Raw genomic sequence first — 18,042 nt, 5'->3', positions numbered from 1 at the left:
CCAGACACGATGGATAAAGAGTCACCTTCAGATGGATGTGTGGTTTCAGAGAGAAGCCAGCTGTTAGCCTGGGACCAGGCACGATGGATAAAGAGTCACCTTCAGATGGATGTGTGGTTTCAGAGAGAAGCCAGCTGTTAGCCTGGGACCAGGCACGGTGGATAAAGAGTCACCTTCAGATGGATGTGTGGTTTCAGAGAGAAGTCAGCTGTTAGCCTGGGACCAGACACGATGGATAAAGAGTCACCTTCAGATGGATGTGTGGTTTCAGAGAGAAGCCAGCTGCGAGCCTGCGTCCAGGCACGGTGGATGACATCCTTTTCCTGCACAGCAATTTGAAGAAATCTTTTTAACCAAATGTTGAATAGACATGCAGACAAATTAATTAATGCAGGGAGGAAAAGAGGAATAACAGCCTACTGTCTGTAGTCATAAAAACAATTAGGCTAAATAAATTGATATTATTTTGTTGGTTAATGGATCGGCTCTTGGAACTCATTAAGAGGCGGCTTCTATCTTCAATTTAATCATTAATTCAGAAGGTTAAACCCATAGGTCTTAGGCCTGCAGTAAATCAAATGAGATTACCAGGTTCATTTTTCATTAGGTTATAATAATCCATGCCTTCTGGGAATGTTATAACATCCAAAAGTTACGGGTGGAGTTAGAAATTTGGCTGTCAGAAGTATTAAAATGTATTAAAATCAACCAATGTCACAAATAATTGAACACGCAAAACATGAGCAGATTAACTTGGTCAAAACATTTCTTTATTAAAGACTATCAGAAAGAATGTTGGTACTTATTTATTTTGATCCAAAGCAATGAGTGAGTCACTCAGCTTAATGCTGACAAATATAGCTTTATGCTGCGAAATAGCCTACTAAATAGGCCAAGCCTAAACTGGTATATTCAATTGCCTAAATAAACTAGAACATTTCATAAATAAATGAAGTAGCTCAGGTCTTGAAAATATTGGCAACTTTTTCCCCTCCCTATCCTCACTGGACTTTCTTTCGTTCACTTTCTTCTTCACACCAGCAAAGAAGGAGAGGGGCTATCACACTGTGGTAAATAAAGCCAGTTTGTTATTTAGAATGATTTATTTCTGTTTTTAGAGGGAGAGAAACCAAAAGCCCACTATGCATATTTTTTGATAATCGTCAGTCCACATGTCAAGTGTAATTGTGCCATTGTATTTACCCAAGTTCTCTCTCAACTCTAACTTTGTTTTGCCTGATGCTGCCTGATGCAGTGACAGAGAAGAGAGACCTTCAGACTGAAACATTCACACCTCCATTAATTTACGAAAAGATAGTCAACTTGTGCCACAGTTTAGACTACCGATAGATCGGCGTTCTATCGCCCCCTTGTGATAATGTGGTGCAATGACAGAATGACGCAATTTACCACAATCTGCCATTATCTACCACAAATGGTCACGGCATAAGCTCAAAACCTTTAATTGAGGAACCACTGTACCTTTTTTGCTAAGAGTGTACTGTATTCACACCATCACCATTCTTATGTTTGGAGATACATCAATCAAATTATATTTATTGCCTGCATTTACCACAAAGTGCAACCTGTGCCTAAACTCCCAAAATAATTAAAGTCGTGTCCAAGGCAACAGTGGTAAGAGTAACAACTAGCTCCATGGGTAGAATGAAACCTACAAAGGAATCTGACTTGCAGTGCACACTGTCTAACTAGCAAGGCTAAGACTAGATGGTGATGCACTTAAACTTTAATTACAGTTCTTGCCACACTTCCCTGAAGGACATTATGTATTTTGGCATAATGTAGTTGAGTGCGTGTGTGATGGATTGCTCATCACAAATATTGCCAAGACATTGTCGAAATTACTTATCTTAGGCTGTATTGCATGAATGTGTTATGAATGTGTACTGTTCTGCCCTGTCTAGTTGGCCGTTGACTGGGTCAGGGTGAGGATGATGCAGAGTAGTGCTGCTAGCCCTCTGTGATCTCTCCTCTCTGGTTGTATAGAGCCTGTACTTGCAGATACTGAGTGCTCTTCCCATACAGTAAAGATTGATAGTGAATGAAAGTCACTGGAGTTGCCTTATCTGCTCTGGAACACATTGTTATTTTGTTGCTGAGTGGCTCAGAGTAGTTTATTTTTTTTAGGCATTGTAATGTTGGGGGGAATATGCTGTACTCCAGTGGATCGTTATCTAGTTTGAACTGTACTAAAATACCGCCACGAGGGCTACATGCAGCACCAGATGCCAAGAATTTAAGTGGTAATTAGCAAAATAATGTTTCTTTGCTTCTATTTTTTCCCCAAGTCGCATCTGAATGGAATCGGAATTTACATTTGAGTTGAATAGAATGGAAACTGGAAATATACTGAAATGGGAATGTAAAACGACAGAATACATACAGACTGAGTGAGTACTATACATGACTTCCAGCAGTTTTTGAAACCATGTAATTTTCTGTTTTTTATTACCTTTTTACATTTTCCTGCCAGAAAAATAAAAACACGAACCACTCGACTTATAAATAGCAAGTATTTGATTAATCAGATTCACACTTAAAGATGCACACAGTGAATGTAAAAATCTGTCGTTCTGCCCCTGAATAAAGCAGTTAACCTACTGTTCTCTGTTAGGCTGTCATTGTAAATAAGAATTTGTTCTTAACGGACTTGCCGAGTTAAATAAAGTTTAAATAAAAAAATAAAAGGGGCACAAAGGCGTTGACATGAACGTAAAATCAATCACGCATTCTGGCCTTGTATACTCGCTGCTGCAATGGACGTTTGTCAAATGACCTGGTACAAAAGGGCAATCCTAATGTGTTTCTGGGATCGCACAAAGAAATAATAGAGGAAAGGAGCATGTCAATAATCTTGCTGTGTATTAAGTTGTATGCCTGGCCAAGTTAATCCATCTTCTATGTTGTTGATGGAGGTTTCATTTCGCTGAAGGGCCGGACACATACATTTTAATCAGCTATCTCGCCTGCCCAGATGACAACAGGACAGAAAAATCATACATCAATCGGGCTAACATGTTAGTTTTGTTCAACCATTTTAACAATGTGTCTCAGTATATGTGACTGTATGTGACATCCATTCGTGTGTGGATTATTCAGTCTCATAGAGATGCTTGTGGAATGGACACCATTCTTTTAAAACAAATCCATGAGATGGATGCAACACAAGATATATTCTTCACACCCATCACCAGTATACAAAGGAATCCATTTGGACTGTAGATTACCAATCATTAATAGTAAAACAGTGGAGCAAGACTGGAGAGGTACTCTGTCTAGCTAAAAGCAGCTGGAGACATTCATAAAAGTCACTCTTGCTCTTTTTGCCTCTATGACACAATGTGCTCCAGCTCCAAAGTGATCCACATATTATATATAATGAGACAATGGTGGGCACGGAAATGTTCTCAGCTTCAGTGAAGAAATACATTATTATTTCACAGGGGGCTCTGACAGAGGGAGAGGTAGTGAGTGGTTCCTTTGTACAAGAGTGTAAAAATAAAACTAACTCTGCAGCTGTGCCTGATGCAACGCACACATGACAAGTCATTATCCTGCATCATCTGGAGAGGCAGGGAGGAGGAAGAGGAAGTGGAGGAGGGGTAGGAGGAGGAGGAAGGGTGTTAAGTGTAACATGTGATGAAGAGCAGAGGAAGAGAAGGGGGAGAAAAGGAAGGAGGAGATGAATAAATGGAAAGTCTGAGAGGAGGTGAGGGAGTGAAGTGAAACGTGTGATGAAGAGCAGAGGAAGACAAGGGAGAGAGGGAGATGAAATAGGAGGAGAAGAGAGTTAAGAGAAACCTGGGATGAAGAGCAGAGCAGAGGAAAAGAAGGGGAAGGTGGAGAAGATGGGAGAAGAAAGAGAAGGAAGTTAAGTGAAATGTCTGATGAAGAACAGAGGAAGACAAAGGAGAGAGGGAGAATAAAGAGACAGGGATGAAGAGGAAGTTAAGTAAAATGTGATTTAACAGCAGAGGAAGACAAGTGAGAGAGGCAGAAGAAAGAAGAGGATGAGAAGGGGGAGGATGAATTGAAATCTTGAGCTCTCACATTGTTTTTTAGTCATAGGCTCCTGCTGGGAAGGACACAGTCAGAGATTAAAAACCCCTCATCATACATTATGACATGGTGCAAAGGCAGCCAACATCACAACCCCATCAAAAACCATCACAACGTAACACAAGACATCACAGCCCTGTGTTCTGTCTCTGCAGATCTGCATCAATTTATCATTAAAGATACAGGTATGTGCTGGTGAGATGTTTTCCTCCTGTCTTTACAAAGAAAGATCTACATTTGTAGCTTTTGGCTCTTATAAGGTGGGAACTGTTAGATGTTTTTGTAATTTTCAACAGTATGATATTGTATAAACTGAATACAGTAGATTACTGTAGAATGCACAATAAAATACCTTACATTTGTTTTACAGCACACTAAGACCGTTCTGTAATTTTTACAGTAAAACACTGTTGAATGCACAGTAAAATACCATAAATGTGTGTTACAGTATTAATTATGGTGCATTGTGGGTAAATGTTGTGGGCAGGACAGAGTCACTGGCTCATTAACATAATTTAAGGCATGCCTTGTAATTGGCTGTATTGTTTGCACCCGTGAGTGAGAATGTATTTTAGGAATTCTACAAACCTTGTCCTGAGTCACTACAGTACCTGAATGGCCAATTGAAAATTACAGTACCATACTGCATTTTTGGAGTGCCTAAAAAATGTTGATCGCTAGTAAGTATATGGTGTTGTTGTTTCTCAGTCATTAACACATTTTGGCTATTTTTGTCCCACCCGTTAGTGAGAGTGCTGTACCAATTTAAATTATATGTGGTTGTAGTTCTCCAGCAATCACATTTATATAGGGAACAGATTTGTGGCATGTTTTGCCCTGTCATCGCTGTCAGTTTAGAAGCCTTTGTTAAGGCCTGAAGTGCAAGTGGTATAAACGCCAAATATCAGTTTGTATGGTGTAATATATATATATATATATGCCAAATGAAATATTCACTATTAGCAATTGCTGATTTTCAATACCGTTCAACAATGAAGTACTATATTGCTGTTTTGTTATATACACTGCTCAAAAAAATAAAGGGAACACTTAAACAACACAATGTAACTCCAAGTCAATCACACTTCTGTGAAATCAAACTGTCCACTTAGGAAGCAACACTGATTGACAATAAATGTCACATGCTGTTGTGCAAATGGAATAGACAACAGGTGGAAATGATAGGCAATTAGCAAGACACCCCCAATAAAGGAGTGGTTCTGCAGGTGGGGACCACAGACCACTTCTCAGTTCCTATGCTTCCTGGCTGATGTTTTGGTCACTTTTGAATGCTGGTGGTGCTTTCACGCTAGTGGTAGCATGAGACGGAGTCTACAACCCACACAAGTGGCTCAGGTAGTGCAGCTCATCCAGGATGGCACATCAATGCGAGCTGTGGCAAGAAGGTTTGCTGTGTCTGTCAGCGTAGTGTCCAGAGCATGGAGGCGCTACCAGGAGACAGGCCAGTACATCAGGAGACGTGGAGGAGGCCGTAGGAGGGCAACAACCCAGCAGCAGGACCGCTACCTCCGCCTTTGTGCAAGGAGGAGCAGGAGAAGCACTGCAAGAGCCCTGCAAAATGACCTCCAGCAGGCCACAAATGTGCATGTGTCTGCTCAAACGGTCAGAAACAGACTCCATGAGGGTGTTATGAGGGCCCGACGTCCACAGGTGGGGGTTGTGCTTACAGCCCACCACCGTGCAGGACGTTTGGCATTTGCCAGAGAACACCAAGATTGGCAAATTCGCCACTGGCACCCTGTGCTCTTCACAAATGAAAGCAGGTTCACACTGAGAACGTGACAGACGTGACAGAGTCTGGAGACGCCGTGGAGAACGTTCTGCTGCCTGCAACATCCTCCAGCATGACCGGTTTGGCGGTGGGTCAGTCATGGTGTGGGGTGGCATTTCTTTGGGGGGCCGCACAGCCCAGCCCCCCTCTGGCGAGCACAGCCCTCCATGTGCTCGCCAGAGGTAGCCTGACTGCCATTAGGTACCGAGATGAGATCCTCAGACCCCTTGTGAGACCATATGGTGCGGTTGGCCCTGGGTTCCTCCTAATGCAAGACAATGCTAGACCTCATGTGGCTGGAGTGTGTCAGCAGTTCCTGCAAGAGGAAGGCATTGATGCTATGGACTGGCCCGCCCATTCCCCAGACCTGAATCCAATTGAGCACATCTGGGACATCATGTCTCGCTCCATCCACTTACGCCACGTTGCACCACAGACTGTCCAGGAGTTGGCGGATGCTTTAGTCCAGGTCTGGGAGGAGATCCCTCAGGAGACCATCCGCCACCTCATCAGGAGCATGCCCAGGCATTGTAGGGAGGTCATACAGGCACGTGGAGGCCACACACACTACTGAGCCTCATTTTGACTTGTTTTAAGGACATAACATCAAAGTTGGATCAGCCTGTAGTGTGGTTTTCCACTTTAATTTTGAGTGTGACTCCAAATCCAGACCTCCATGGGTTGATAAATTGGATTTCCATTGATTATTTTTGTGTGATTTTGTTGTCAGCACATTCAACTATGTAAAGAAAAAAGTATTTAATAAGATTATTTCTTTCATTCAGATCTAGGATGTGTTGTTTAAGTGTTCCCTTTTTTTTAGCAGTTTATTTACTGCAGCATACTGTAAATTATGGCGCATCGTGGAGAAATATTGTGGGAGGAGAAAGAATCGCTGTCTCATTAACATATTTTAAGGCGTGCCTTGTAAGTGCTATATTTGTTGCACCTGTTAGTGAGAGTCCTGTACCAAGTGATACACCACATGGCAAGAAGTATGTGGACATTTGCTTGTTAAACATCTCATTCCAAAATCACAGGTATTAATGTGGCTTTGTTCTCCACTTTGTTGCAATAACAGTCTCCGCTCTTTTGGGAAGGCTTACTTCTATATGTTGGGCGATTAGGCCTGGCTTGCAGTCGAAGTTCCAATTCATCCCAGCGGTGTTTGATGGGGTTGAGTTCAGGGTGCTGTGCAGGCCTGTCAAGTTCTATGACACTGATCTCGACAAACCATTTCTGTATGGACTTCACTTTGTGCCCTTTCATGCTGAAACAGGAAAGGGCCTTCTCTAAACTTTTGCCACAAAGTTGGAAGTGCAGAATTGTCTAGAATGCTGTAGTGTTAACTTAAACTGCAATTTAGGGGCCTAGCCCAAACCATGAAAAACAGTCCCAGACAATTATTCCTCCTCCACCAAACTTTACAGTTGGCACAATGCATTTGGGCAGGTAGCGTTCCCGTTCTGTGAGCTTGTGTGGCCTACCACTTCGCAGCTGAGCTGTTGTTGTTTCTTGATGTTTCCACTTCGCAATAACAGCTCTAGCAGGGCAGAAACTAGCAGGGCAGGGACGAACTGACTTGTTGCAAAGGTGGCATCCTGTGACGGTGTCACGTTGAAAGTCAATGAGGTCTTCAGTAAGGCCATTCTACTGCCAATGTTTGTCTATGGAGATTGCATAGCTGTGTGCTCGATTTCATACACCTGTCAGCAACAGGTGTGGCTGAACGCACTATGGCGTGATAAAAGTGTCTGCTAAATGAACTAAATATAAATGCATATGTAAAAAAAAGCAAGTATTATTCCAATGAGCTCCACCCTAAAAACAAGGCCAATAATAATAACCAGTCTGCTTTGCAGTTCATTTTGGCATGTTCATTTTCACATATACATACATTTACATTTTGGTCATTGAGCAGTCTGTCTTGTATTAAACTAAGATAGATAAACAACAACATATCACAGTCATAAAAAGTTAAACTTTTCAGTAACCGTTACTGAGAATGTTGTTGCTGTTCGGGACGGCTATTTGCCAATGTATTTCTTCATATAAAAATACAAGATTTTATGTATTTTACTGAAATATATTTCAAATTAGAATTATTTTGTAGTTTATTTTGATATGCAGGTTAAGTAAAATACTTAGTGTCCTCTTTGTAACATGCTGTACCACAGTATGGGTTTGTTTACCTCTCTACCTTGACAGATGCACAGGCTAAAGCATACACAAGTGAGCCACAAGTACAAAGTGTTCATGCTGTTTATATATATATATATATATATATATATATATATATATATATATATATATATAAAAATAATTTTTTATTTTTTATTTTTTTATTGTTCATCCTGAAAGATTTGCCCATTTCTGCTCATCACATTGAAGCACACATCCCAGGCTCCCTAGAACACACACACACACACACACACACACACACACACACACACACACACACACACACACACACACACACACACACACACACACACACACACACACACACACACACACACACACACACACACACACACAATCTGCGTTTAAAGTAATAGGCAACCCCTGTCCGCACACCATTCCACTGCAAATTCGTCTCCACAGCATTCTAGCATCGCATTCTTGATGGATCACCATTACCCTGAGAATGACCCGGTAGTTAATTATGTTTCTGTGGTGACTAAGGGCCAGATTAAATCACACCTCTGACCCTGTTGCCAATCACATTTACCAATTCCTGGCCCTGATAACCCTCGCCGGATGAGACCTGGGGCCCCCAACACAGTCCGGGGTTAATGGGTGAGCAGCAAGGGGAGGGAGTCAGAGGATTGTGTGTGTGTGTGTGTGTGTGTGTGTGTGTGTGTGTGTGTGTGTGTGTGTGTGTGTGTGTGTGTGTGTGTGTGTGTGTGTGTGTGTGTGTGTGTGTGTGTGTGTGTGTGTGTGTGTGTGTTCTAGGGAGCCTGGGATGTGTGCTTCAATGTGATGAGCAGAAATAGGCAAATCTTTCAGGATGAACAATAAAAAAAAGGATTTTTTTATTATTACACACACACACACACACACACACACACACACACACACACACACACACACACACACACACACACACACACACACAGTTGAAGTCAAAAGTTTACATACACCTTAGCCAAATACATTTAGAGAATGATTTATTTCAGTTTTTATTTTATTTTTATTTATTTTTATTTATTTTTATGATTTATTTCAGTTTTTATTTCTTTCATCACATTCCCAGTGGGTCAGCAGTTTACATACGCTCAATTAGTATTTGGTAGCATTGCCTTTAAAATTGTTTAACTTGGGTCAAACGTTTCAGGTAACCTGTTTCCTCCAGCATCTTCACAAGGTCCTTTGCTGTTGTTCTGGGATTGATTTGCACTTTTAGCACCAAAGTACATTTATCTCTAGGAGACAGAACGCACCTCCTTCCTGAGCGGTATGATGGCTGCGTGGTCCCATGGTGTTTGTACTTGCGTACTATTGTTTGTACAGATGAACATGGTACCTTCAGGCGTTTGGAAATTGCTCCTAAGGATGAACCAGACTTGTGGAGGTCTACAATTTTTTTTTCTGATGTCTTGGCTGATTTCTTTTGATTTTCCCATGATGTCAAGCAAAGAGGCACTGAGTTTGAAGGTAGGCCTTGAAATACATCCACAGGTACACCTCCAATTGACTCAAATGATGTCAATTAGCGTATCAGAAGCTTCTAAAACCATGACATAATTTTATGACCCACTGGAATTGTGATACAGTGAATTATAAGTGAAATAATCTGTCTGTAAACAGTTGTTGGAAATATTACTTGTGTCATGTAGATGTCCTAACCGACTTGACAAGACTATAGTTTGTTAACAAGAAATTTGTGGAGTGGTTGAAAAATGAGTTTTAATGACTCCAACCTAAGTGAATGTAAACTTCCGACTTCAACTGTATGTATGTATGTATGTATGTATGTATGTATGTATGTATGTATGTATGTATGTATGTATGTATGTATGTATGTATGTATGTATGTATGTATGTATGTATGTATGTGCGCATGCGGTTGATGGGTGAACAGCAAGATGTTGATTAAAGATCAGAGGTCACCTGATTGAATGAATCAGGAAGTGAGGTGGAGGCTGAACTGTGATTAGAGGGTTCATCAGTATTCATATTTAATTCATGGATAACGATTGCAACACGTCCATGGAGATAGGGCAATAAAAAATGTACAATTAATGAAAAATGTATAAGAAATACCATGGGGTAAAGTCTGGTGGTTTCCAATGGGGGTCTAATAAGTATTAGAATAAAAAACATTCCTCCAACATGCCCTCTTAAGTGATTGTCTAGACTGCTATATTAGCTTTTTCTCAATATTGGGTGCATCTCAATACTCAAAATGTGTCCTCTCCTTGTCTTCTTTCTTACATCTGCATTGAGCATGTTCATGCTTTTCCTCATAGAACAATACTGCACACACTTCTGCGATGTTTATGTGCTTACACTCTTAGAAAAAAAGGCTTCCAAAATGATTACTTGCGGAGGGAAAGGGTTCAAGGCACAGCAAACATGTCTACATTGGTAGGTTAAATGCAGGTTAAAATATTGTCCCCACGTAGGCTGCCCACATTAGGCAGATGTGCCTTTGCTTATCGGCTCCACATTGGCCCAGTGTGGGAATCCCATTTCTGGTTAGGGCAGCCCTCAGTTTGCCTAAATAAGCCCATATAAACCCATATTTTCCCAGCAAACATACCCACATTGGGACTATGTGGACCCAATGCGGGTTAAAACATTGGACCAATGTAGGCTGCCAACATTGGGCCAATATGCCTTTGCTCATCGGCCCAACATTGGCCCCAAGGGCAGCCCTCACTTCGCCTGAAGTAAGCTAACCCTTTTGGATCGGCTGCCCCTTACATTGTATTAGATAGTCAACAAAGTTTTTACTATCACGCACCCAAATATTTGTGGGTTCTAGCCCCCAAACACCTTGCCCACCAAATACCCACATGGGGCCAATGTGGTCATGTTAGTTGGGAGTTTCTTTGTAAGGCAAAGGGTTCTAGAACCTTAAACATCCTAAGAACTGTTTTTGGAAGAAAAGGTTCTTTGATGATTATTTGGAAGCCAAGAAGGATTCTTTGGAAGGCAAGACGAGTTCTATATAGAACCCTTCTGAATTTGAATAAGCTTTTAAATTGTGCACCAGAGTTTACCTCAGTTTTAAACTTTAACATCAGGAGTTTGAGTAATCTGATAAGTTAAAAAAGTTAGGCGTGAGAATGTTTTAAACTGAATCCTAAACTCAGCAAAAAAAGAAACGTCGCTTTTTCAGGACCATGTCTTTCAAAGATAATTTGTAAAAATGCAAATAACTTCACAGATCTTCATTGTAAAGGGTTTAAACACTGTTTCCCATGCTTGTTCAATGAACCATAAACAATTAATGAACATGCACCTGTGGAACGGTCGTTAAGACACTAACAGCTTTCAGACGGTAGGCAATTAAGGTCACAGTTATGAAAACTTAGGACACTAAAGAGGCCTTTCTACTGACTGAAAAACACCAAAAGAAATATGCCCAGGGTGCAAGCTCATCTGCGTGAACGTGCCTTAGGCATGCTGCAAGGAGGCATGAGGACTGCAGATGTGGCCAGGGCAATAAATTGTAATGTCCATACTGTGAGACGCCTAAGACAGCGCTACAGGGAGACAGGACAGACAGCTGATCTGCCTCGCAGTGGTAGACCACGTGTAACAAGCCCTGCACAGGATTGCTACATCCGAACATCACACCTGCGGGACAGGTACAGGATGGCAACAACAACTGCCTGAGTTACACCAGGAACGCACAATTCCTTCATCAGTGCTCAGACAGTCTGCAATAGGCTGAGAGAGGCTGGACTGAGGGCTTGTCGGCCTGTTGTAAGACAGGTCCTCACCAGACATCACCAGCAACAACGTCGCCTATGGGCACAAACCCACCGTCGCTGGACGAGACAGGACTGGCAAAAAGTGCTCTTCGCTGATGAGTCACGGTTTTGTCTCACCAGGGGTGATGGTCGGGTTCGAATCTATCGTTGAAGGAATGAGCGTTACACTGAGGTCTGTACTCTGAAGCAGGATCGATTTGGAGGTGGAGGGTCTGTCATGGTCTGGGGCAGTGTGTCACAGCATCATCGGACTGAGCTTGTGGTAATTGCAGGCAATCTCAACACTGTGCGTTACAGGGAAGACATCCTCCGCCCTCATGTGGTACTCTTCCTGCAGGCTCATCCTGACATGACCCTCCAGCATGACAATGCCACCAGCCATACTGCTCGTTCTGTGCGTGATTTCCTGCAAGACAGGAATGTCAATGTTCTCACATGGCCAGTGAAGAGCCCGCGTCTTAATCCCATTGAGCACATCGTGTCTTAATCCCATTGAGAACATCTAGGACCTGTTGGATTGGAGGGTGAGGGCTAGGGCCATTCCCCCCCAGAAATGTCCAGGAACTTGCAGGTGCCTTGGTGGAAGAGTGAGGTAACATCTCACAGCAAGAACTGGCAAATCTGGTGCAGTCCATGAGGAGGTGATGCACTGCAGTACTTAATGCAGCTGGTTGCCACACCAGATACTGACTGTTACTTTTGATTTTGATCCCCCCTTTGTTCAGGGACACATTATTCCATTTCTGTTAGTCACATGTCTATGGAACTTGTTCAGTTTGTGTCTCAGTTGTTGAATCTTGTTATGATCCTACAAATATTTGCACGTTAAGTTTGCTGAAAATAAATGCAGTTCACAGTGAGAGGGCGTTTCTTTTTTTGCTGAGTTTATATGGGAATATTTGTGCATGTATCTGGTATTCCCTTAAATCATTTTACATATACAGTACTGATGTAGTTGATATCTTGCCATGATTTCTGTCTTTCAAATTAGTATTTTCTGTGATTTTATTGTGCAGAGAGTAGGAGAATCAAAGGGAGTATGTATGAGTGAACCAGCATTGTATTTTATGGTACACATCAAATTGGCCAGTTTTACATTGTGTTGATTTTTCAGTGAAATATTTTTAGTGTCGAGTTAAATGAACAACACTCAGTGGTGTAACATAACCCCACTGTTGGTTTTAATAACCAGAGTTGAGTGTGATTGTGCTATTTGTACTCTGTGTAGCATAAAACACTGAAAACCACTCCCATCTTTATAACATTTCCCAGCATGTTCTATTGCATATTGATTTTCAGAATTGTTTCTTTCAGTATATGTTTTGTATGTACATATATTGGTTGATTAATCTTATTCAATACAATGATAAATAACATACATTTTTCTCAACTAATCCAAACTGTTAGTAGTTGGATTTATTGCACCCGTTACTGAGATGGTTGTTCCAGTTTCGATTTTTTAGGTAGTCTCAAAAACAGTTAGTCTCAAACCCTGACAGTACTTCTGAATGCAGATTGTGAGTGATTAAAGGTTCCAGTTGTTGAATAATCTCACTCTGGAGGTATACCTCACTTTGCAAGCTAGCATAATGTCGTTTGCAGGACTGGGGTTGCTGAGGTATATTCATTGTGCCAATTCTGTTGCAAAATGTTTATTAAACGGAAGCAAATGGAATGAAACAGGGAGGAACCTTCAATTTATTTTTTAAACGGTTTCCATAATGAATATGCTCCTGATGTTGCCTGTAAACCAGGGCCTTTTCTCATTTGGGCAAAAGTCTGTCCTCCACCCTCTCTCCTCCGTCCTCCATGACCTGGAAACCGATAAGTGGTTGAGAGCTGCCAAATTATTATAGATGACGTCCCACAAGCCGGAGAGCATGCATAGCGTAGCCTTTTTGTCTTCTACCAAATCAATCAGGTGGTTGTTCGATGAAACGAAGCTTCGGACGTCATTGTTCATGTGTTTCTGATAAAGTGATACAGGCATCGGCACACCGCTTTGAAGTAAACTGCTTAGCGATTTCGACACGTCTCGGAGCTCCGGTATCAAACGTAACATCACTACTTTGAATCAGCTTTTGTTTTTTCACGGAGGAGAAAAGCATGCATACGTTTAAAACGATAAGTGGCATATTGTTTTTATCAATAAAATGTCTTCAAATCGAGCTTAATTTGTTTTTATCACTTTACACATTTATTTTATTTTCATCCACGTTCTCCCCACTGCCTCTCCTCGATTACCTTTGAACTTTTTCCAAAGGAGGCGAGAGAGGACGGAGGAGAGCGGATCAAGGCGAAGGGTGGCTAATTTGAATAATACAAAGTATATTTTGATTGGTTTAACACTTTTTTGGTTACTATATGATTCCATATGTGTTTTTTCATAGTTTTGATGTCTTCACTATTATTCTACAATGTAGAAAAAAAAAAAAAAAAAAAAAAAAAACGTTGATTAAGTAGGTGTGTCCAAACTTTTGACTGGTACTGTACATATTTTTTCTTGAGACAAGTCGAGGTTTGGTAGCCCCTTCGTCGTTGATTGGTCAACAGTACTACTCTTAGTAGGAGTGGGAACTTTGGATGGGATTCTTCAATGAAGTGTTTGTTTTCATTCAACAAGAGATAACTAGTTCATTTTTTCACTTGAGAAATACTGCACCAAACATCTTAGTAGATGTAAAATTGCGTGGCTAAGACCTCCTTGGCAAAAACATCTAAATTAATGACAGATTTCTTGATTTATCTTAGATTCATTCTGACTATTTTGATGAAGTGTATACTGGCTAGGTTGTTGCTACGGCATCTCAAGAGGAACGAACAGTAAAATCGCTGCTTTTGTCTCGTGTTTCAAGCAAGGGTATTTTAAGTATGTATGCAAGGCACAGACATTTACTTCGCCTAGCCGAGTTCTGCGGGTGCCTTTCGGGTATAACTAGGCCCTCAAAGAAAGCCTTACTGTATGTAATGTATGTAATGTATTGTCATAAAGAGTTACTTACATTTTGTTAATAATGTTGGTAGAACTATTCATAGAGGGTTCTAGGAAGAACCTTTAGAGGATAAAAGTGTTCTTGGTAGAACCCTTTGTAGATGGTTCTAGGCAGAACACTTCATAGAAGTTTCTTGGTAGAACCATTTACAGGGGGTTCTATGAAGAACGGTTTCTACTTAGCACAAAAAAGGGTTCCCCTATGGGGACAAACTGAAGAACCCTGTATGGTTCTACTTTTTCCCTAATAGAGTATGTTCTGCCACTTTGACATAATGTCCTGTCTATGTGATGTCACTTTCAGGTCAACTGGCGGCGGGGACATGTGAGATTGTGATGCTGGACAGGGACAGCAGTCAGCCCAGACGGACCATCGCCAGACAGACTGCACGGTGCGCCTGTAAGAAGGGACAGATCGCTGGGACGACAAGAGCCATGCCAGCCTGTGTGGACGGTAAGAGCTTTTTACATAGTTGAGAACAAGTCTGGATTGATCTTTTACAGTGTGTGGTCAAGTATGTGGGTAAACAGGTGGTGTGTAGACCAGAGTTGGACATATTAGCCACTGATATAGGCCTATACTATCACCGATACTGAAGGTACATTGCAGATTGAAACATTCAAACTAACCAGTACATTTTCCAAGCATATAGTAAGGGTTGTGATTACGTTGTTTTTATCAGAAAGACTGCTGGAAGAGCTCAGTGATGTCATGTCAGTGAATCATTTCTTATACCTTATGCTTTACATTATCTGATGCTTTGTCATGGATACGTCAGTGAAATCTCTCTTATGTTCTTGTGGTTTCCAAGTTACCTTTGACGATCCTTTTTGTCAGCAGTGACAGTATGCTGTGAATGTAGCACATTTTTCCTATTCCCCCAAGCCAATTCTATTGCTATTTCTCTGATACCCTTGACGTGTGTTTGCGTGTGCATGTGTGTCTAATAATGAGTAGAAGGACCTGACACCTCACACCGAGCTCCTTGCTTCGACTCAGGGGTGTGATATTTGTGTCTTGGCCTGTGTGTCTGGTTCCCCTCTGTTCCCTAAAGTCAGTGTTATTTGTTCTATTTCTTCCTGGATCACACACAAGGAGTAGCCAGTACACTGGAAGAGAATAAAAGAAACATAAACAAATTCAATTTCAGTCATTTCAGTTCTCAAGGTCTGGGCCAGTATTGAAATCCTACATTTAAATTGATACAATCGAATCTTTCCGACCAACACAATCGCTGTCCTTATTCGTCAACCCTCAATCTCTACTCCTGATGGTCACCTCTTGAGAAATATAATCCAAATGAGACCCATCACAACAAAGAAAATCCTAATTCTGAAATTGAATCCTGATAGAAATTCTGCAAGATGATCTATCCAATGAGTCATCTGCAACATACTGAATCCTGAGAACAATATATAATCTATTTACTCTCTGTATTGCCATTACAAAATAGTTATTCTGCTGGTTGAGTGCTACACATATCCTGGATACAGTTTGTTCAAGTGGAGGACAGGATACATTTAATCTTCCCAACTGCCCCATTTTATAAGTCATATCATTCCACCCGGTCTGCAAGGAGACAACAAACACCGACAATAAAATCCTCTTTAGACAAAATCTAAATTCTATGCCAAAATATTCCTCTCAGCCCAATTGATCCCGTTCCACTGTGGGCCGATGTGATGTTTTTCTTGTGTTGCATAAATACAGACTCCCCTTGTTTGCCATTTCACTCTCCTGATCCCTTTATTTTCTTGTAATAATGCAGAGTCTATCTATTGATTCCCATCAATGCAGGTGAAAAAGAGAGCAAGGCTGCTTTTGCCAAGCAGTGTGGTGTTGGAGTGGAGGGGCCACTACACTGATTAAGAGGAGAGCTTGTTGAGGGGCTGAAGACAGAGAAATTGTACCTTCTCCTCAGGTGGTCTGAGAGAGGAGAGGCCAAGGAGGGTGTTTGCATGTGTGTAATCATTGGTATCACTGGTGCTCCAAACTTTAAAAAGTTAGAAGCACAAAACAAAATGTAGAAGCACCAGAAAATAAGATTTACAAAAATCTATTGAGATTTAGCCTATATGTTGTGCCCTAGAAACAAATATGGAACCTTGTAAATACATTTGTTTATTATAAATACCTAAAATGTTGTTACAAATAACTGTCATTGAAATTAAAAAGTCATTTGTAGACTGAGGTTTTTAACATGATTTTCCTGTTGAGATGCATTATATTGACAATTGTACACTGGCTCGTTAAGTGTCAAGTTTGTGATAATGATGTGCAAGACATTCATTCATTGCTATGATCATTGATCTCCTGAAGAAGCTATCCCTTGTCCTTTCTTTCTGTGCATCCAAATGTTTGGATATACTGGTAAAGTTACCAGGTTGTTAGCTAGCTAGCTAATGAGTTAACAAACATAACTGAACAAGGTGTAAAACCAGTGAGGCCCACGAGTAGTTTTAGAATGGCCTGCGACATGGTTTATGAATGTAAAATGCAGTCCCCCAATCTGTGACAGGAAAAAAATAACATTGCTCTGGTAATATGGGTCAGATCTTTTGAAGTGTTTGTGATAGAAACAAGTGGTTTTCGTTGAATTAATGGTGCACACATGACGCTCTCACGTATACTCCCTCTCTGGCCTCTAGGTCATCAGGCTGCTGATTATCCCGCACACCTGTCACCATCGTCTCGCGCACCTGCGCCTCATGACGCCTCACCTGGACTCCATCACCTCCTCGATCATCTTCCCTATATCTGTCACACCCCTTGGTCCTTTCCTCAGGTGTTATTGACTCTGTTTTCATGTCGGTACGTTGTTTATGTTTCGTGTTCATTGTTCTTTTATTTATTAAAACACTCACTCCCGGAACCTGCTTCCCGATTCTCAGCACACTCGTTACAGAATAACACCTCACCTAATGGAAGCATCAGGGAGTGCTTTTTTATTTAATATTTTGTGTCAGAGTATTGACATCGGGTCCGGGAAGTGCTACAGGCTCTCATGCCTCAACCAGATTGTCAGGCTTCCCTGCCTCAGCCGGCTCGCCGGGCTCCCCTGCCTCAGCTAGCTCGTCGGGCTTTCATGCCTCCACCGGATCGCCGGGCTTTCATGCCTCCGCCGGATCGCCGGCTTTTGTGCCTCCGCCGGATCGCCGGGCTCCCCTGCTTCCACCGGCTCATCAGGTTCTCATGCCTCAGCTGGATCGCCATGCTCCCCTGCCTCAACTGA

The 18,042-nt window shown here is 41.6% G+C and overlaps 1 protein-coding gene across 2 annotated transcripts in view; it reads left to right on the top strand.

The window, feature by feature from the left end:
* The window catches only part of tafa5a (TAFA chemokine like family member 5a), a 134,773-nt gene that overhangs the window by 28,121 nt on the left and 88,610 nt on the right, over nt 1–18,042 (top strand). The window contains exons 2-3 of one of the 2 annotated variants that reach the window (XM_082963796.1): nt 15,114–15,263; nt 16,608–17,931. In XM_082963796.1, the coding sequence (XP_082819922.1) occupies nt 15,114–15,263; nt 16,608–16,675 (218 nt within the window). In that variant the 3' untranslated portion in view covers nt 16,676–17,931. Of the gene's footprint in view, nt 1–15,113; nt 15,264–16,607; nt 17,932–18,042 lie in introns of those variants that run through there. The other variant, XM_082963795.1, reaches the window with a different exon arrangement.

This window comes from Salmo salar, chromosome 17 (assembly GCF_965601325.2).
Source record: "Salmo salar chromosome 17, fSalSal1, whole genome shotgun sequence".
In the NCBI taxonomy this organism is placed as follows: domain Eukaryota; kingdom Metazoa; phylum Chordata; class Actinopteri; order Salmoniformes; family Salmonidae; genus Salmo; species Salmo salar.
The sequence above is the reverse complement of the archived record's forward strand: the minus strand, read 5'-3'. Positions and strand labels throughout refer to the sequence as shown.